This window comes from Cajanus cajan, chromosome 6 (assembly GCF_000230855.2).
Source record: "Cajanus cajan strain Asha chromosome 6, NIPB_CcT2T_4, whole genome shotgun sequence".
Classification (NCBI taxonomy): Eukaryota; Viridiplantae; Streptophyta; class Magnoliopsida; order Fabales; family Fabaceae; genus Cajanus; species Cajanus cajan.
Window position 1 is genome coordinate 57,628,241 of NC_138522.1, and position 21,735 is coordinate 57,649,975.

Here is a 21,735-nt window from a genome sequence, read left to right on the forward strand (position 1 = left end):
AAAAAAAAACATAAAAAAGAAAATAAGGATGAAAAATCACACATAATAACAAGTTGTTATTTTAATAATAAAAAATAAAAATAATATTATAAAATTTTAAATTTAACAATTAAAATACAAAAGCTAAATTTAATTTTAATTTGATTCATCAATTTTTGTCGATTTACAATTTTAATCCCTCTATTTTAAAATAAAAATATTTAATTTCTCTATTTTTACAAATAGAAAATTTTGGTTCTACAATGTTTTTTTTATTGTTAAGTAACTTTGTATTTAATGACATAATCTATAAGGATAAAAATTTAAAAATAACGTACAAAATATTAATAGAAAGTGTTAAGTATTATTCATAATATAAGATTATATATATATTTAATCAAAAAATAGATAAAAAAAAACACTAGTAATGAATATAATATAAATAAAAATATATAATAAATATAATATTATAATTTCAAAGAGAAATAACTATGGTAATAAAAAAAATTTGAAAGATTATAAATATAATTTTGATGAACTATTCGATAAAGATGATAAATATTTTATATCTATATGATTATCTGAAAGAAATCATACACATTTTCCACAAGAAGAAAAATTCTCATAGTACAAAATATAAAATAGTGAACCATATATATTTAGGATTGAAATTTAAATCATATTATATTCAACTAAAATGCTATTGGCTTAATAATCAAGATTATTAAAACCCCTCAAATTTATGAGGCAGCACAGAAGAATTTTTCTTTACCTTTTTATCATTGAGAAAAAGAATTTTTTTCCTTTACTTGTAGCATTTTAAAATTGGAGAATTTCACTATTTTCATTTTTGTTAATTTACTAGGTAAACAAAAAAACCTCATCCCCAAATAGGTATGGAGGTGAGCTCGCATCTAATAGAATTTCTCGCAAATTGAAAAAGACAAGACATAGACTAAGGAAATGATAGAGATAATGTCGAACAAAAGTTTCAAAATGCTAAATGAAGCATTCAAATAGCTGATTTTAGCCTGCAAGACATATCATTTATCGTTGTTTGCTTTCTCATGCCCTTTGTCGCACTACAAGCCCTCCTTTTTGTTTGTAACAAAATACACAAAAAGGAAATTAAACAAAAAAACAAAAAAAAAAACTCTTACAACATTGCTAATGTCGTAAATAAAATATAAAAAAAATTAAATTAAGATTGACACAAGTTGCCAAAGAAAACACGTTACATGAAAGGATAGAATTTTAAAGGTTTGTTCAAGAGAGTAGGTTTGTTCAAAAGGCCAGGTTTGTTCAAGAGACCATTAATGGCGATGGCGATGTTGCACAACTTACGGAGGACAATGCTCTTAACAGAGAGAATGTCATCATCTCCAGGGATGGAGGCGTCACAAGTGTCGATTGCGGCTAAAGCAGCCCTCAACCAAACTTGAGCGTCGGAGTTAGAATCAACCAACAAGGCAGCGATGGTGTCCTCAAGCTGGCTCTCTGCGTCCAAGATTGTCTCCTTGCAATCAGCTAAACCTTGTTGAATGTCAGGGTTAAGGTTAGCATTATTGATAAGCCTTTTGGCGTCGGTAAGCATGCCAGATGCGTTTTTGGCAGCAACCCTAAGAGATATGATTGCCAAGTCTTTGAGGTCTGCATCGGGGCTTCGGCTAGGGTCTGATGATAAAACATCCACACAAAGGTTCCTATTTGGGGCAGTTGTGCATACCTTTTGGATTAGTTCCTTTCCTCTTGTTTCTTGGGCAGTTGTTTGGTGTAACAATACAATCGCGCATAAAACCAACACTGAGAAGAGTTTTGTGGTGAGTTCCATTTTTATTATTTTTTGGAACGGGAATAGATTTTTTTCCTCTTCTCGGGTTTAGGGTTGGTTTTCTAGATTGTACAGTCACGACGAAATGTTACAGGATGGTCAGGAAATTTATAGTAGAAAAGATGCACTTGTGTCCATTCCATTCGTTTTTCTAAAATAGTGGTTATTTCTATTTTTGGAACACTTAATTTTAGGATGATATCGTTGGTTCACCAAAAAAAAATGTGCAACTAACTGTATTTTGTGTTTCTGGGGTTGACACTCCTTTTGCACTTATTTCCTTTATTTTCGTTTTGAACTTTTCAATCAAACTCTACTACTTTTAGATCACAATCTTTTGGTCACATCTAAATTCTCTCGCTCACTATAATTAGTGAAGACAAAGGAGGAATAAAAAAAAATAACAACATGTTTACTATACATGATGACGTGATTTTTTAAGTTCAAAGTAAAGCTACAAAAGGTAACTTTCTCATTAACAATGTGATTTTATTGTTAAATGTAGGCACAACTAAATACGTACTAATAAGACTTTTTATTGTATTATATTAGTTTTTTAATATGTATAATTTCCTCATTTTTTAATTTAGTATTCAAAGGTTTCAATTTCCCACTTAAGCTCTTCTCATATGCTTCACTAACACACTATCATAATGTAAAGTTCCTTTATTTTTTTCACTTCCTCCTTTTTATTGGCTTCTCTTGCGCCTAAGGCCCTCCTCCTTATTTGTTTGTCTCGATATTTCTTCCTCATTTCATGCTTGTTTACCTCCTTGATCATGTTACTTCTTTATTAATAGCCCTTTAACGATTTTCTATTTAAAGAGAGAAAATTGATTAATTTTTTCCTAATCATATTTTTTCTTCTTCTTTATCTTCCAAATCTTTTATGTTTGTAAATATATGACATTAATTTTATGGATTTTTTTCTAAAGAGTTTCCATGCTATAAAATCAAATTCATAGACAAGAGAAATTTTTCTTTAACAAGTAAATATTTCTTGGAAAATTTTAAAGATTTTGAATTTAAAGTGAGCTATGTTTAAAATGAGTATAATTGAATCAATTTAAATAGCTTTAGAGACAATATTTTTATAAATAAAAAAAATTTGATTGCCACAATTCTGTCTACCTCTAGAAGAATAAAAAGTTAGTTAAAATTATAATGAACATAAATATTCTTTATATTTTGGTTATTTTACACAATTTCTTCATATTCTTTTAAATTGGTTACAATGAAAACATAAATAACAATATACATCAATCATTGTTAAAAATCTATTGACAACATCCATCTTGAGGTTCATTAGTCATTTCACTTTTTCATTTTTTTTTATTTATTTTTTAGTGTTAATTTATTTTTGTTTTAATTTTATTGTGATTTAAGTTATGTCGTTAGAAGAGTAACTATTATTATATTTAATTGTGATTCTTGATATTTTCATAAAACTATGACAAGTGTGATAATTTTATATCATTATTATTAATAATAACAATAATTATAGATGTTGTAGTATTTACATTATTTTTTTCATGTAATTAATTTATAAGAAATTCTCTAATAAAATTTTCCTTCTCAAATCATAAGGAGTATAAATGCTCAGATAAAAGAAGTAATATGATGATATCAGAGTATCAAGTGTTCTTTTTAGTAAATACACTAAAAAGTATTATAATCACTTTATTAGGAAGAAAATACTAAAAGATTTAACTAATAATAAATTGAATGTGTAAAGTACGTATTTAAAAAATTATACTAAAGTAAAATAAGTATTAAATTAATTATATTAATTTTATTTAAAAAATTCATAATTGTTGTTTAATAAAAAAATAATGAGATTAATTTATGTTGATGAAATAAAATAAAATTTTAAATTATAATATTATTTTTTTTAAGAAATTATAATATTGCTTTAACTATAGTTTTCTATATATATATATGTTTATATGATAATTATTATAAAAAAAAAGTTAAATATTATATTATACAAATTATGAAAATAATTTATACATCACAAAAAATTGATATTTATTGACTGTCACTGATTATTATTTAAAGAAAATAATTATACAAAAACATTTTGATAAAATTCGTCATTAAAAAATCTTAGATTTGATGATCTGATTATGCATACGAAAATATTAAAATTAAATCTCACTGCACTCCTAATGAACCTTATAAGAGAAGGTTACATTTATCTGGCAAGTATAATTCGTCAAATATTATAATTTTACAATTATAAATGTTTTAAAAGTATAAAATTATTGATCTATTTAAAATATATATACTACAATCTTTATTTATATGTCAAATGATATATATTTATTATTATTAATAAATAATATTAATAAAAAATATCAATAATATTAATATTAATAATTTCATAAATATAAATTAGTATATATTAATATACTTGTTAACATATTGGATAAAATAAATATATTAAAAAAATTAATTAGATGAAATATCGATTCATCATAATTAGTGTCACATAAAAATTTTATTAGATTTTTATTTGGAGTGACTAAAAAATCGTATAATTATAATATTTGAAAATTTAAAATTATTTAATTTAAAATTAAGAAACTAAAATTATACAATTGTGATATTTAAAAAATTAAAATTATTTAATTAAAATTTAGAGAAATAAAATCATACATATCCTCTGAAATTGATTGAAAATACAATCGAAAAGCTTATTACTTCATTTTATTTAAGGAGAAAAACTTTATAAAAAATTCATTTTCACATCGAAAAAGATAATCACTACTCCTACATATCCTCTGATGTAATGAAGAATTCAGAATCATGTAGCTCTCTATAAAATATTGGTGTGATGATCTTTATTTTATTAAATTTCATTAAAGTTATTGTTTAATTTGGGATTTTTCAATTGTTAAAACTCACGTTTCAAAAAAAAAATCAACAAAGGTATACACTATACACCCATACCAGTTCATTTAAAGTAGTTTAATATTTTTTTAAATGTTTTAGAGAGAAGTTTTGAAACCATCAGGCGTAGCCGGTATTTCAAATGCCTAAAATTAAAAATATGTCGCATCTAAATAATCCGCTTGCTACGAAAATGAATTATGAAATAGATTACGAATCTAAACTTTGAAATCATGTTAAGATATTTTATAATCTAGAGAAAAGTTTTGGAAGTTAGTATTTGACAGGGTAGATTGCACCCTTTGCATCAAGAAGGCACTAAAACCCATCTACATCAATAGTTGCACGTGGAGACACCATGCTATCATATTTTGAGGTCTTTAGAGACAATGGTACGTGACGGGATGAGTAAGCCACGAATACACAACTGTTATTGTTCTTAATCTATTTATTATTTGCGATAGATTTTTACTGCTGCCCGCATGTATTAGTTTACTATTTGGGCTACTATACTTTTAAGCAGCGTACTTGGCAAATCGTTTTCAATTTAGTGGTGTCAATGTTTAATAAAAATGTGGGAAACAAAGCAAGTGATTTTTTTTTCTTCTTTGGTTTTACAATTATATATATCTAGAAAATCCTAACACCCTAACATTATAATAACAACCATTTTCAAATACGAATTTAGGCCATTTTAAATTCAACTAAAATGCTATTGGCATAATAATCAAGAGTCCTAAAACCCCTCAAATTTATGAGGGTATAGTAAAATTTTATTTACTTAATTGTAAACAAAATGATAATATATCTTGTGAATGGACATATGACTTGCCGATATATTAATATGTGACATTTTAAAACGGGAGAATTTCACTATTTTATTATTGTTAATTTACTAGACACAACCCAAAAAATAAACTTATCCCAAAATATGTATCGAAGGTGAGTTCACATTCAGGCTGGTCCAAGCAAAATATATTTTTTTTACTTATAGAACTTAATGAAATAGTTGTATCAGTGTACTAATTTTGATTTGTTAACCATTGCCTAAGCCTAACATTGTAAAGCCTGAAATTCAATCTTAGTATTATAACTTTTTTTGCTGAAAGTTCCTTTTTTTATAAATGACTATTGATTTTCTTGTCACTCTCTCATCTTAAAAAAAATTAATTTCAAAATTCGTTTTAGGCATAAAAATATGTTAGGTCGGCCATACTTGCATCTAATAAAATTTCTCGCAAATTAAAAAGGAGAAGACAAAGACTAAGGAAATGATGGAGATAAGCCAGATTAATCAAAAATATCAAAATGCTAAATGAAGGATTCACATAGCTACAAATTAGCCTGCAAGACCTATCATTATCATTGTTTGTTTTCTCATATGCTCTTTGTCACATTGCAAAGCCCTCCTTTTTCTTCGTAAAGAAATACACAAAGGAAAACAAAAAAGAAAACAATACGTTGTAGGAAAGGTTTAGAATTTTAAGGGTTTGTTCAAGAGAGTAGGTTTGTTCAAAAGGCCAGGTCTGTTCAATAGACCATTAATGGCGATGGCGATGTTGCACAACTTACGAAGGACAATGCTCTTAACAGAGAGAATGTCATCATCTCCGGGGATGGAGGCGTCACAAGTGTCGATTGCGGCTAACGCAGCCCTCAACCAAACTTGAGCGTCGGAGTTAGAATCAACCAACAAGGCAGCGATGGTGTCCTCAAGCTGGCTCTCTGCGTCCAAGATTGTCTCCTTGCAATCAGCTAAACCTTGTTGAATGTCAGGGTTAAGGTTAGCATTATTGATAAGCCTTTTGGCGTCGGTAAGCATGCCAGATGCGTTTTTGGCAGCAACCCTAAGAGATATGATTGCCAAGTCTTTGAGGTCTGCATCGGGGCTTCGGCTAGGGTCTGATGATAGAACATCCACACAAAGGTCCCTATTTGGGGCAGTTGTGCATACCTTTTGGATTAGTTCCTTTCCTCTTGTTTCTTGGGCAGTTGTTTGGTGTAACAATACAATCGCGCAGAAAACCAACACCGCGAAGAGTTTAGTGATGCGTTCCATTTTTATTATTTTTTTGGAACGAAAAAAGGTATTTTTCCTCTTCTCGGATTTTGGTTGGTTTTCTAGATTGCACTGCCACGACGAAATGTTACAGGATGGGTATGAGATTTATAGTGGGAGAGAAGCGTTTATGTCCATTCCATTCGTTTTCCTAAAATAATGGTGATTTTTATTTTTGAAACGCTTAATTTTAGGATGATATAGTCGTTCTACCCAAAAAAAGATGTGCAACTAACTGTATTTTGTGTTTATGAGAGTTGATACTGCTTTTACACCTTTGTTTTTCTATTTTTGTTTTGAACTTTTCCGTCAAACTCTATTTTTAGATTACAAATCTTGTGGTTACTTCCATTCGCTCACTATAATTGGTGACGACAAAGAAAAAAATAAAAGAATGATAAGGTTTATTACTATAATATGTATGCATAATTTTCTCGATTTTCAATTTAGTAGTCACTAAGAGTATATTAGTACACCATAATATCACGTCAAAATCACACATTAGTCAGTTCCAAAGGTTTCAATTTCCCACTCAAGCTCTTCTCATATGCTTTTCACTAGCTATCACACAATCATAATAAAAACTTTATTTTTTCACTTCCTCCTTTTTATTGGTTTCTACTTGCTCCTAGGCCCTTCGTCCTTATTTTATTTTTGTCTCGATATTTCTTCCTCCTCTCATGTTTTTTTACCTCCTTAACCATGTTCCTTCTTTATTAATAGTCTAGGTATTAACTTTTATATATTAACTTTTATATATTAAACACAAATTTCTATTATGTGTGAGAGTATTCTTTAATGAAGGGGTTTATAAAGATTTTTTGAACTTATTTAATTTGGTTATTAATTATTTATGATAATTATTCTTGAATAAAATATTAATAGTTTAAATAAATTATAGTAAAATATTTTTGTGTTATAATATAAATTATTTCACATAAATTTAAAATATTATTTATATGTTTAAAAATATCTAACCAATATTTATACAAATTTTACATATAATTTATATTTTTAAACATAATACTTATTTATATTTAATTTATTATAAATTTTAATTATATATAATAAGCATGTCTATGAATTATACATATTAAAATACTAGTTATATTGTAATAACATGGTGAGAGGATATCGCGAGATGTGAACAAAATTGATATAAATTTATGGCACCATCACGATTATTATTTAAAGAAAATAATTTATAAAAAAAATAATTTGAGGTTATTGAAAAGATCTCTAGTTCGATAGTCTAATTATGCATAAAGAAAAATGAATACTAAATTTCACTAGACTCTTAATATACCCATTATATTAAAAAAAAAATGTAAAACATCAAGGAATTGTAAATATTTATTTACCCTTTTTAACTTGCAAATATATATGACATGGAAATAAGTATTATTATTTCGTGAAATAAATAGAAAATACTGATGAAAAACTTATTATTTATTTTCTGCTTAGGGGAGTAAACTTGTTGAAAATTTAATTTTGATATCGACAGAATAATCCTTGCTCTTATGTATTTTTTGTGTAATAAGGAACTGAAAATCACATAGTTTGTTATCTATAAAATATTAATGTGTTGATGTTTTGTTTTATTAAATTTCATTAAACTTGTTTAATTTAGGATTTTAAACTATATTAGCTCATCTCGGAAGGAACACTTTTATTATCTATGAAATAATTTTTAATTTTTTTAAAAGTAATTTTTAGGTTTAATAATGTTTTTGATCCCTCAAGTATTGCAATTGTGAAATTTTGATCCACAAGATTTTAATTGAGTAATTTTACTCCTTAAAAGATTGTAATCGTACGATTTTAGTTTATCAATTTTTAATTGAACAATTTTAGTCCTCAAATATCATAATTGTGCAATTTTAGCCTTTTTCAATAAAAATTTAATAATGTTAAAATTTTAATATATACATAATGTTTTAAAATTATATAATTGTTTGCTTATTTAAGTTAATGTATATTATAATTTTTGTTAATATATCAAATGATATATATTTATTATTACTAAATAAATAAAATTTATATATTATTATTATTTTAATATTATGGATACATTAATATCAACAATATTTTTAGTATATTTATTGATAAACTAATAATTTGATAATATAACTTAGTATATAGTAGTATACATTTACATAAATATAAATATATTAGATAATATATGTATATTTCTAATTAATATACTTATATTTTTGTAAAAGTATATTAATATATAATAAGATATATTTATCAAATTATTAGTTTATCTATAAATATACTAATAATATTATTGATATTAGTTTATCAATAATATTATAAAAATAATAATATATAAATTTTTATTTACTTAGTAATAATATATATATATATATATATATATATATATATATATATATATATATCATTTGATACATTAACAAAAATTATAATATATAACTTGAATAGAAAAATAATTGTATAATTTTAACTGTATAATTTTAAAATATTGTGTGTAGATATATATATATATATATATATTAAAATTATCAGATTTTTAATGGGACAGACTAAAATCATACAATTATGATATTTGAGGGACTAAAATTGTTCAATTAAAATTTGAAGGACCAAAATTTCACAATTCCAATCCTTTAAGGACTAAAATTATCCAATTAAAATCTTGGGATCAAAATTGCACAATTACAATACTTGAGGGATCAAAAATGTAATTAAGCCTAATTTTTAACATATTGGATGAGGATACTTTGCTTATGTATACTAATAAAAAATTTAACAATTAATATATAATGACTACTAAAAATTTATTTACATCACACCAAATTAGCGACAATTATTTATTGAAAAAAATTTAAGTCTCATATCGACTAGAGATAAGATAATTAAATAGTATATAAGTTAATGATAACTCTCACCTTACAAGTTTGTTTTGTAGGGTTTAGTTAAACTTAATTATAACTTACTATTCTAAGTTGATATTAGATTACTCATCATTACCAAATTCAATAATGTTAAACTTGAGGGGTGTATTGAAAAAAAAAACTCAAATTTCACATCGACTATAGATAAAATAATTAATTAAGAGATGAAACAATTAAAAAAATAAGAAAATTAAAGAATATATGAAAAAATTTCACATCGACTATAGATAAAATAATTAATTAGGAGATAAGATAATTAAAAAAATAAGAAAATTAAAGGATATATAAGTAGAAGACAACTTTCATCTTACATCGACTAGTAATAAGGTAATTAAAGAGTATTTGTACACATCTTACAAGCTTCACATCGATTAGAAATAAGGTAATTAAATAATATTATAATTCATTTCTTAAACTTTTAGTGGCAATAGCAAAAAATATTAAATGTCAGAAGAAAAAAAAATGTCATAAAAAGTTATACTCGGGCATTATAAGGATCTTTACCATCATGCAGAATAATTGCTAGTAAATATTTTAGGGACACTACATACAATAACTAATGTGAAAATACTGATAAAAAATTTTGTAGCAATTTTTATCGTCACTAAAAATTATATTAAATACTACTAAAAGTCCATTTAGTTGTAGTAACATAACAAAACCTTATAAGAGTTTAGTAGAGTTTTTCCTTACTTAATTACAAATAAAATTATAATTCAGTATGTGACTCATCTTATGACTTATAGTATCTTGTTAAGAGATATAAAAGTGTAACAAAATTGTTATAAATAAGGGAAGTAATTTCTTCTTCTTCTTTTTTTTTTTGTCATGCATTGAAAAACCTAACATTCAAACATCTCACCATACAACTAGACATTTAATTAAAGCTTAAACTATATTAGATTCAACATAGCATAAATACTAAATCCTTCAAAATTATAAGTACACAATATAATCTCTTTACTAATTAATTACAAACAAAATGATAATATATCGTGTGATCGGACTTATAACTAGCCAATTAATTAATATGTGACATTATTAGACTGAAGTATTTGATCATTTGAATTTTTTTAGTTTATTATGCACCATGGACAGAGATCTACATTGCAAGGTTTGGGGGCACTTGCCGCCACCTGATTTTCGTTTTTTCTTTAATATAATATATAAAATGCTCCATAATTTGAGATGTAATTAAAAAAAGAGTTATATATATTATAATATTACTCCCACTAATTTGTATATGTGAGTATTTCCCCGTATCATCAAATTTCTAGACTCATCACTATTATGCACCCAAAAGAATTCTCATCCTGAGACACATATTGAAAGTGAGCTTGCATCAAATAAGTTGGAAAAGACAAGACAGAGAGCGAGGAAATGATAGAGATAATCCATATTAATAATAAAAATAAAATAAAAAAACTTTCAAAAAGATGAATCAAGGATTCGTATTACTGCAATTAGCATGCAAGACCTATCATATAGTATAAATACCCTCCTTTTTATGTTACAAAAAAAAAAAAAAAAAACTTAGAGAATGGTATAAATACCATAAAAAAATTACGGAAATTAAAATTGATATTAAGATCGACACGGATGGCCATACAAAACAAAAGAAAGAGTTACACGAAAGTGTTTATACTTTAAAGGGTAAGCTAGGTTTGTTCAAGAGACCATTAATGGCAATGGCGATGTTGCACAACTTGCGGAAGACAACGCTTTTAACGGAGAGAATGTCATCATCTCCAGGGATGGAAGCATCGCAAGTGTCGATTGCAGCCAAAGCAGCTTTGAGCCAAATTTGGGCATCAGAGTTAGAATCAACCAACAAGGCAGCAATGCTGTCCTCCAGTTGGCTCTCTGCATCTGAGATTGTCTCCTTGCAATCAGCCAAACCTTGTTGAACGTCTGGGTCAAGGTTGTCGTCATCGATGAGCATTTTTGTATCTTCCAGGATCCCAGATGCGTTATTGGCAGCAACCCTAAGGGATATGATTGCCAAGTCTTTGAGGTCTGCGTTAGGGCTTTGCTCCGGGTCTGATGATAGGACATTCACACATAGGTCTCTATTTGGAACCATTGTGCATACCTTCTTGATTAGGTTCTTTCCTTTTGTTTCTTGTGCGCTTGTCTGGTATGCCAATACAATCACACAGAGAACCAACCCCGAGAAGACTTTTCTCATGTCTTCCATTTTTATTAATTTTATCAAGTTGGAAAACTTTTTTCTTTTTCTTCTCAACTTTTGGTTGGTTTTCAAGATTGTACTGCCACGACGAAATGCTACAAGATGGACACGAGGTTTATAGTGAGAGAGATGCACTTGTGTCCACTCAATTCATTTTCCTAAAATAAGGTGTTTTTTTTAACTCTTAACTTTTGGATGATATTGTCCTATCCAAAAAAATGAGTAACTAACTTTATTTTGCGTTATGAGAACTGTCGATTGACACTCCTTTTGTGGCTAAACGAATAATTTGGTGCAGTTTTACAAACAATTTACTAAAATGGGGTTGTTTTGAAACATATTACAACTTTGGGGTTGGTTTGTACGGTATCGCTATGGCCCATAGCGACACCAGTGACACGTGACAATATTTTTTTTGGTCTTGGTTGGGCTGGAATGAGCCACATACGTGTCGCTATAGGCTGGGTCACCACAGTTGATGGACTAAGAAAAATAATGTAGTCCATAGAGACACTCTGTAAATAAAAAAAAACGAAAATAATAGAAATGTAAAATAAAAATAATAAACTGAAGTATTTATTATATATTTATAAAAAGAAAATTAAGTTTTATAAAAATATAATTTTAAATTAAATTATATGTATTTTTTAAGAGAGACGCTATGGGTCATAGCGACATGGTGTCGCTATGGGCCCTAGCGCCACACATTTTATATTTTTTTTTGCAATATTGACATTTTATTTTTAATTTTGCATTTTTATATTTATAATTAAAAGTACATAAACTAAATAATTAAAATAAAATTATATTATAATATGTTAAATTTTAAAAAACAAATATGTTATTATTTGATTTATAAAATTAAAATAACAAATATCGTAAAATTTAAAAAAAAATTAAAAACAGACTCCATGGCCCATAGCGACTTCAATTTAAAAAATTAAAAAAAAATTTAAAAAGAAAGTTCCATGGCCCATAGCGCCACACATTTTATATATATTTTTTTTTTACAATCATGACATTTTATTTTTATTTTTGCGTTTTTATATTTATAATTAAAAGTACATAAAGTAAATAATTAAAATAAAATTATATTATAATATGTTAAATTCTAAAAAACAAATATGTTATTATTTGATTTATAAAACTAAAATAACAAATATCGTAAAATTTAAAAAAAATTTAAAAAAAGTCTCCATGGCCCATTGGGACTGCAATTTAAAAAATTAAAAAAGTTTTAAAAAAAATGTTCCATGACCCATAGTGTCACACATTTTATATTTTTTTTTTGCAATAATGACATTTTATTTTTAATTTTGCGTTTTTATATTTATAATTAAAACTACATAAACTAAATAATTAAAATAAAATTATATTATAATATGTGAAATTTTAAAAAACAAATATGTTATTATTTGATTTATAAAATTAAAATAACAAATATCGTAAAATTAAAAAAAAGAATAAAAAAAGGCTCCATGATCCATAGCGAATTCAATTTAAAAAATTACAAAAATTTTATATAAAAAAAAGGCTCCATAGCCCATAGCGACTTGGATTTTTTTTAAATTTCAAAAAATAATATAATTTATTTATTTGTTATTTATTTAATTTTATAAATGTTATTTATAATTTTAATTAATTATAAAAACTAAACATATAAATATAAATAAGTTATTATTTGATTTTTAAAATTAAATTAACAAATATTGTAATATTTAAAAAATTTTAAAAAAAAGGTTCCTTGGCCCATAGCGACTTCAATTTAAAAAATTAAAAATATTTTTTAAAAAAAAGGCTCCATGGCCCATAGCGACTTCAATTTTTTTAAAATTTTATTAAATAATTTATGTAGATGTCGCTATAGGTGATGGAGACTCTTGTAGTATATATACCCCCCTCCGTTATGGTAAATCACATCGATATCTGAAGTGCAATTGTTGTTTTTGTTACTGTATTTGTTATTTATCCACTAAGTCAGTCTGGTTGGTTCTTTGGTCCTGTTAATTTGAGGTTTAGATTCTTATTTATGATTGAAATTTTTTGTAGTTTAAATAAGTTGTATATATTTGTACTAATATTTTAATTTTTCTGCAGATATTATGGATCAAATTATAGTTTATATTTACACTAGAAGGATGTATGAAAGTCCAGAAGGTGTAACATTTGATGGACCAAAAAAAGGGATGTATATTAAACGAGGTTTAACTTTGGATATATTAAAGAGAATGATTCACAACAAATTTCATCTTAAGTCAAATCAAGTTATATTATCTGTAACTTACAGATTTGTTGTTTCACAGCATGATGAGAACATATATTCTTCATTAGAATTGAGTGACGATGATGATGTACAATGCATGATAGAAGCTTTTATGAGTCAGAATTTGATGCCAATAATGGAATTACATGCTGAAATAGGTAACTCAGAATCTTCAACAATTTCGTTAGAAAATTTGTCAATTGAACGATCACCGGTGATGACAAGAGACAAAGATGAAGATGACGAAGATGATGAAGACTATCATGTTTCATTGTCATATGAAAGCATTGATGAATCAAATGAAGATGAAATAGATAATTGTGAAGCATCTGATAGTGACGTGGAGTCAGATGCTATTGTTCAAAGTCCAATGGTTAAACCAATTTCAATGTATCCATCTACTGAAGATAACATTTGAAAATTAAATTTGTCAATAATTTATGTTACTGTATTAATAAATTTAGTTTAAATTTTATTTGTCAATAATTTGTGTTATTTGTTTAAAACATTTAGTTTAAATTTACATTATTGAATTTAAAATATTTACTATGATTAAATTAGGTGGAAGTCAATTTTGGGGTAATTTACCTCACTACACTAATATCAATTGGAGTCATCCAGATGAAGAAGAAATCTCAGGGATGGATGTGGCTAATAATTGGTCTATTGGCCAAGATTTATATGTTGGATTGGAGTTTGAGAATAAAGATGCAATAAAAAATGCAGTAAAGCAAAATGCAATGAGAATGCATCAGAGTTTTTATGTGGTTGAATCGAAAAAGACAAAGTGGGTTGTTAGATGTCCAAATGCACATGATGGATGTGGATGGTATACACCATGTAAACACATTTTTGATCGTAATCTGGAAAAGTTTTGTCAATCTAGCCCTGATGTTCAAAGGTGGATAGGAGGAGTATCAAAAGAAAAATGGAGCATGGCATACGATGCAAATGGTCGGAGATACGGTCACATGACAACAAATTTGTCTGAATGTGTTAATAAAGTTTTAAAGGACTGTAGAAATCTGCCTATCACTGCATTAGTGCGATCGACTTATACCAGGTGCGCTGAGTATTTCAGTACTCGTGGTAGTCGTGCTTTATCTGAAGTTTCATCAGGGAAAGTTTTCGTTTCTAAATTGGTTGACGCTTTGCAAAAAAATCAAGAAGAGGCTTGTTCCCACCAAGTTTGTAGATATGACATTCAAGCTTCAAAATTTGAGATTGAAGAGGCATTTGATCCAGTAAGACAAACAGGGGGAAAGAAATGGGTAGTTAATCTAAACGAACGATACTGTCAATGCGAAAAGTTTACAGCATTTCATTATCCTTGTTCTCATGTTATAGCTGCATGTGGTGTCGTTAGCATTGATTACTACCAGTTTATAGATCCAGTTTATACAACTGATTATGTTTTAAGAGCCTATTCTGGTCTTTGGGAACCAATCGGAAATGAAGACTTAATCCCTCCAAGTGATGAGGACTGGATAGTTGTCCTAGATCCAACATTTGTGCGTGGGAAAGGCCGACCAAAATCAACCAGAATTAGAAACGAAATGGACTGGGTTGAAAGCTCACAGCGACGACAAAAATGTGGTATATGTAAACAAGAAGGTCACAACAGGCGCAATTGTCCAAGAATATGTAACCGTGATGATTAGTGTATAATTTTTTTCCATGATTACAATTTTATGAAAGTTAATGAAATAGTTCATAAATATTCAATGTCTAATCCTCATCCTCCTCATCCTCCTCATCTTCCTCATCATGATGACCTACACCTCTAACAGTACCAGGAGTGAGAATGCATCGTCGTCGTCTCTCTCTTGCCGCCCTTTGAGGATTTCGACGAACATGTAGTTGTTGTGGCTCCGATGGTGGATGACTAGCCTCCGCTAAAAACTGTGGTCGCAAATCAACCCCTGTAGCATCAAATTTAAAAGACAAATTTACATTATTAATAATAAATAAAAGAAGAAAATAATGGACAAATTAATTAAATATTATATTACCTGATGTATAAGCATGACTGATATAAGCATCATCATATGAAATATGATAAGGGGCTTGCTGACTCTGCTATATGTCATCCTGTGGCGCACTTGGTTGTGGAGTTGCAAAAGGAGAATGTCCAAATATGTCCATCATTTCTGACGACATGAAGGGCTCGGGTGATGCTGCGGGCGTATCCTCTAAACCAAGTGACTGACAAATATCTGTCGTGGTCATCGGAACCGATGTCTCGAAACCTGGTGGGCGTGGTGGATGGTACCAATATGTAGTCTGGGATAGGGAAGGATAAGTGAGATCCTGTGAAGGAATATAATACATCCCTTCCGGTCTGTCTGGCACTGCAGGGTATGTGTGGTCCATAGCCTCAACTGGCGTTCTTCGTCGTGATAATCCTGCAGCCTCCCTAGAGTATGGAGGAACATTGAATGCCCCCATCTCATATGACCCAGAAGGAGGGGGTGCTTCCTTAGCTGGCTCAACGACACGTGCTACATAGTCATCAGATATCGATAATAATCGATTAGTTTTCTTTGTGACTGCCTCCAACGAAAACTCTTCTCTGCCAGGAGGGGAAGTCAAGTATGCCAAACACTCAGCTACATCTCCCTACATATACAACAAATGTCATAAATAATTAAGAACTTTATATTTAGACAAAATAGTGTATTAAAATTTAATTACTAAAGTGCACATACCAGAACTGACTCTTTAACTTCATCTGGATCAATGTGCAGCTTCCCTTTCCTCCGGTACCCATCATGTATTCTGAATTCGGACCTAATAGTCCGACCTGTGGAGGAGTAGGTGTGAAGTGATATGCATATTGATGATCCCAATGCTCTAATGCTGGACTTAATATTGTAGCCCATTCATCTTCAACCTTACCGCGTAAGGTCAATGCATGCACATTCACAAATACAGAGACAAAGTAAGAGGATTACAGAACCCCAAATCTGCATCCCCTATGTGCAATCACCGGGCATCTGTTCAACAGGGGGGATATGGTTGCCAAATAATCTGTAAAATATAATTTTTAATTAGTAAATATTAAAATACAAATAATTTAGATAAAAAAAATTTAAAACTACAAAACGTTAATTACTTACAGATTTCCTAGTAGTACGATCAAAGTATTTGCGATAAAATTTTATATCATCGCTCATACTTATTTTGGTCGTTGTGTTTGACCACCTGAAAAAACAAATTGTAAACAATTAAATAATGTTTAATTAACTGATTAATTGTCAAAATGTCAAGTTTCAAATTTGCTCGTACCTTAAACCAATTGGACTGCTTGGAGGAATAGGTGGCAATGGTGAAGACAGAATGGTTGGGAATCATTCCCATGCCCATAACTGTGATAAAAGGGTAAATCCACCGCAGGTTGGGGTTTTGTAATCGGTTGAGGTGCATAAATTCCGATACAAAGATCCAAGCACAGTTGCACCCCATGCATAAGTCCTAATAATATCAAAGTCGCGCAAAAACACCAACCACCGTAAGGACACATACGACGAAGATCTATCGGGAACAAGCACTCCTCCTAGATAACGTAATATTCAGGCTCTAGCATAACGAACCAACACATGTACATCATCTATGTCATCAGCAATGTCCCCAAAGTTTGCTGCCAACCAAGATAGCCTCAAGCCATGTCCTTTAATTTCAGACTGCGGTGAAACAACCCCTAACAACTCCTCAGTTGCATAAAATCAAACAAAAAATTTAACTATTATTATTATAAAAAATATACTATAAATTTACAAATAAGTTAAAGTCAAGTTATAATTACCCAATTCCAATATATTTGCACTGCCTCGAGATAATATCGGTTCACCGTCAACCGGAAGACCAACAAGCATGCCAATGTCTTGAAGAGTAATTGTGCACTCTCCGAATGGCATGTGAAATGTGTGTGTCTCTGGTCTCCATCGCTCTACCAAAGCCGTTAGCAAACCAGGACTAACTTTGATATAATTAAGACGCACTATCCATCCGAAACCAGCTTGATCTAGTAACGGAATTATTTGTTGTGGAACTCCCGCAATTCCAGTGCGCGTTGGAGCAGCACGTCGTGCTATTAATCTCCTGTCATCTTCTCTGTTCCAAACATGCTGTGACACATGTATATTTTGCAACGATAATAAATCATCGTCAACGGGTCCACATGTGACACGCATACCCCTAGAAGATGATGATGTCATCTATAACAAAATCTAATAAAATTAATTATTTTTGAACACATAATTTATTTTTTTAATTTAATTAACATGATATAATCTATACGCAAATAACACACTAACAACCTTAAAAAATATATGTATACACATCAATAAATTACACATAATCAAAATATAGAATTTTAAAATAAATCACAATTATATCAATTTAAAATTGAAATATCATTTTTTATACACAAAAATAAATTAAATCAGCTTAAAATTTAAATAAATTTTTTTAAAAATACATATAAATTAAACAGAATTAAAATAAATCAATTTATAATTTCAATATACTTAATTTTGAAATAAATATAAATTACACAGAAATAAGTTAAATCAATTAAAATTTTTAATATAATTATTTTTTAAATAAATTTCAATTACAAAGAAATAAATTCAATCAATTTAAAATTTAAATTAAATTATTTTTTAATTAAATATAAATTACACAGAAATAAATTAAATCAATTTAAAATTTAAATATCATTATTTTTTAAATAAATATAAATTAAACACTAATATAACTAAATAAATTACACAGAATTAAATTTATTAAATTTAATATTTAAATATACTTTTTTTAAAATAAATTATTTAAAATGATATAGGCTTTGGCCACTTCACAAACAGAAAAAAATATACTCATAATTAAATAATTACACAGAATTAAATTATAAAAATTAAAATTTAAATAAAGTCAGTTTTTATATAATTTATTGAAGATAATATAGTCCAAAGCGACTTCACAAACACGAAAAAATATACTAACAATTAAATAATTACAGACAATTAAATTATAAAATCTAAAATTTAAATAAAATATGTTTTTATATAATTTACTTAAGATGATATAGCCCATAGCGACTTTCAAAAAATTACACAAAAAAATATAAATATAACAAATTAAATTACAATAACTAAAAAAATAAATACAATTAATTAAATTACAGAAAATAATAAAACACAAAATACCTCAAAGACAAAATACCTCAAAGACAAAATACCTCTGGAGATCTACGGAAATCCAAAAAAACAAAATTAACCTGAAATATATAATAATTAAAATATATATATGTTACAAAATTTTTAAAAATAACAAAATAATTTATAATTAAATTAAACAAATGAAAAAAAATGCTTACCTGAACTGCACTCGCTGGCCGAAGGAACGAAAGTGAAAGAAGTGGGGGACCATCACTGAAGGTAAAAAACTGTCTTATATACACGTTATTTTTTTTTTTTACTATTTCAGGCCACATGTCAAATTACTATTGGTTCAAATCGGGGTAATTTGACACGTGGCTACGGGATAATAAATTTTTTCAACTAACACAAGGGTCGCTATAGCCCATAGTGCCTCAGTGCCGCTATGAGCCATAGCGCCCCATTTTTTTTTTTTCCTTTTTAAAATATTTTCACATTATATTACTAAATTTTTAAAAATTATATTTTCTCTTATTTCAATTCTTTTTTTTGCTTTTATCCGAAATTTTTTTATAAATTATTTATCAAATTTTATATTTATAAAATTATAGATATAATTTTAAAACTGGCGCTATGGACCATAGCGCCTCAGTGCCGCTATGGGCCATAGCGCCCCTTTTTTTATTTTATTTTTTCCTTTTTAAAATATTTTCACATTATATTACGAAATTTTTAAAAATTATAATTTTTCTTATTTCAATTCTTTTTTTCGCTTTTATCCGAGTAATTATTATTTTTTAACAAAATTTATTTTTTATTTTTCTTATATTACATTATTTTTAATCGTTTTTTCTTCACGTAATTTTTTATATTTTTAAATTTATATTAATATATTTTTTATATTATTTATATAAATGTGTTGTTATAGGTTATAGCGATTTCAGTTTTAGCCGTATTGAGTCGCTATAGCCTATAGCGACTTTGTTTGAGACTCCACCAGCTACAGCAACTCTACTAATATGGCGTTCTGTTGAGAATTCCGTTGAAACACTTTTGTTATAATTGTAAATCAGTTTAATTATATCAACGGTCTCAAACACGGCAAGTATACCGGTCGTTCAAGTAGTAAAATTATCGTATCCACAAGGATTAAAAGGTAACATAAGCATTTATTGACTATTCGTGACTAAAGAATAATTCCAATTTTATAGTTTGTCATGTGAATTCAAGGTTATGACTATTGGAATGAAAGCTATAAAAATATTTGTTTGTGAGTGGACAAGGGTAGAAATGGTATAATGGTTTTGTGAGGTTGTGGGGGTCAGACTTCACCAAACGTTACACTAATGAATCTTTAATCTCTTGTTACATACATTGCTCAGTCAACCCATAAGTTTACTCAAACCTAATCCCTTAGAGCAAGAGCCTAGGTGCGGATATTGAATATCAATCCCTTGAGTACCCAATATCTACACCCGCATTACGGGCTAGGGTTTAAGACTACTAATGGGTCAAGCTCTATCCCTAGATACAATCCCCACTAGGCATATGTTTCAGAACTAGTTTCAATGGTATTTCCCAATACTCAATGGAACCTTAAATCATGCAAAGGGTGATCAATCCAAAGCAAGTATTAAACATCGAAACGTACACAACAAAGAATGAAACAACATGTATATATATCATTAAAAACGTAAGGATTACAATAGAGTACGTTGGTTACATCTAACCCCACAAAAATGGATAGAACCACTCAACAATGAGGGTAAATACAAAATAGAGATGGAAGAGGAAATGAAGAACCGAAGGAAAGATCCACACACGAACGGTCCCAAGCCCTGGGAATCCCTTCCGCAGCTCCTGGAGGCGCCCCTGCGTGAATGAGGGAGAAACCCTCGAAAATGGCTTCAAATACGAGCTTGGGGAGATCAGATTAAGGTTTCGCGCCCGGCACGTAAGTCTTCACGCCCGGCGCGAGGTCTTCCAAATACTCTCTGCCTTAGGACACGCCCGGCGCAATTAATTTTACGCCCGGCGCAGATGTGACTTTGCAGAGGTGAGACTCTGTTTTGATCACGCCCGGCGCGGGTCATGTGGCGCCCGGCGCATTCACTCTTCTCTGCTCCTTAGCTTCTTAGATTTCCAATCCAAAGGATCTTCAACTTTCCACTCTTCACTCAATACCTGCACAAAAAATGAGGTGGATTAAGGTATTGTTAGATGAATTTGGGTTAATTATATCTGCACACAAAATGAACTAAAAAGAGAACAATTATATTGCAATGGTTCAGAGGATGAGTGGAATTGTTCAATAAGTCTCATCCAAAAAGAAGTAAAATTGAGACTTAACACGTTCATGGCTTATAATCAGACTCAAAATTGCCACGTGTCACTAGTGTCACTATAGCCCATAGCGACACCGTAGAAAACAGCCTCAAAGGTG

General features: G+C 28.6%; 4 protein-coding genes across 4 annotated transcripts; all 4 read right to left on the minus strand.

The window, feature by feature from the left end:
• Positions 1-968: 968 nt before the first annotated feature.
• LOC109812266 (putative invertase inhibitor) lies at positions 969-1,911 on the minus strand. The gene has a single exon (XM_020376191.3). It carries the CDS (start codon positions 1,808-1,810, stop codon positions 1,214-1,216), a length of 597 nt encoding a protein of 198 aa, XP_020231780.1. The 5' UTR covers positions 1,811-1,911; the 3' UTR covers positions 969-1,213.
• A 4,081-nt stretch (positions 1,912-5,992) lies between these two features.
• LOC109812264 (putative invertase inhibitor) lies at positions 5,993-6,856 on the minus strand. Its single transcript, XM_020376189.3, has one exon. The coding sequence runs from the start codon at positions 6,759-6,761 to the stop codon at positions 6,177-6,179; it is 585 nt and encodes a 194-aa protein (XP_020231778.1). The 5' UTR covers positions 6,762-6,856; the 3' UTR covers positions 5,993-6,176.
• Positions 6,857-11,225: 4,369 nt separating this feature from the next.
• Positions 11,226-11,976, minus strand: LOC109812272 (putative invertase inhibitor). The gene has a single exon (XM_020376198.3). It carries the CDS (start codon positions 11,874-11,876, stop codon positions 11,319-11,321), a length of 558 nt encoding a protein of 185 aa, XP_020231787.1. The 5' UTR covers positions 11,877-11,976; the 3' UTR covers positions 11,226-11,318.
• A 5,322-nt stretch (positions 11,977-17,298) lies between these two features.
• Positions 17,299-18,350, minus strand: LOC109812282 (protein MAIN-LIKE 1). The gene is made up of 4 exons (XM_020376207.2): positions 17,939-18,350; positions 17,727-17,833; positions 17,422-17,607; positions 17,299-17,337 (listed from the first exon to the last, which is right to left on the minus strand). Exons 1-4 carry the CDS (start codon positions 18,348-18,350, stop codon positions 17,299-17,301), a joined length of 744 nt encoding a protein of 247 aa, XP_020231796.2.
• Positions 18,351-21,735: the final 3,385 nt, after the last annotated feature.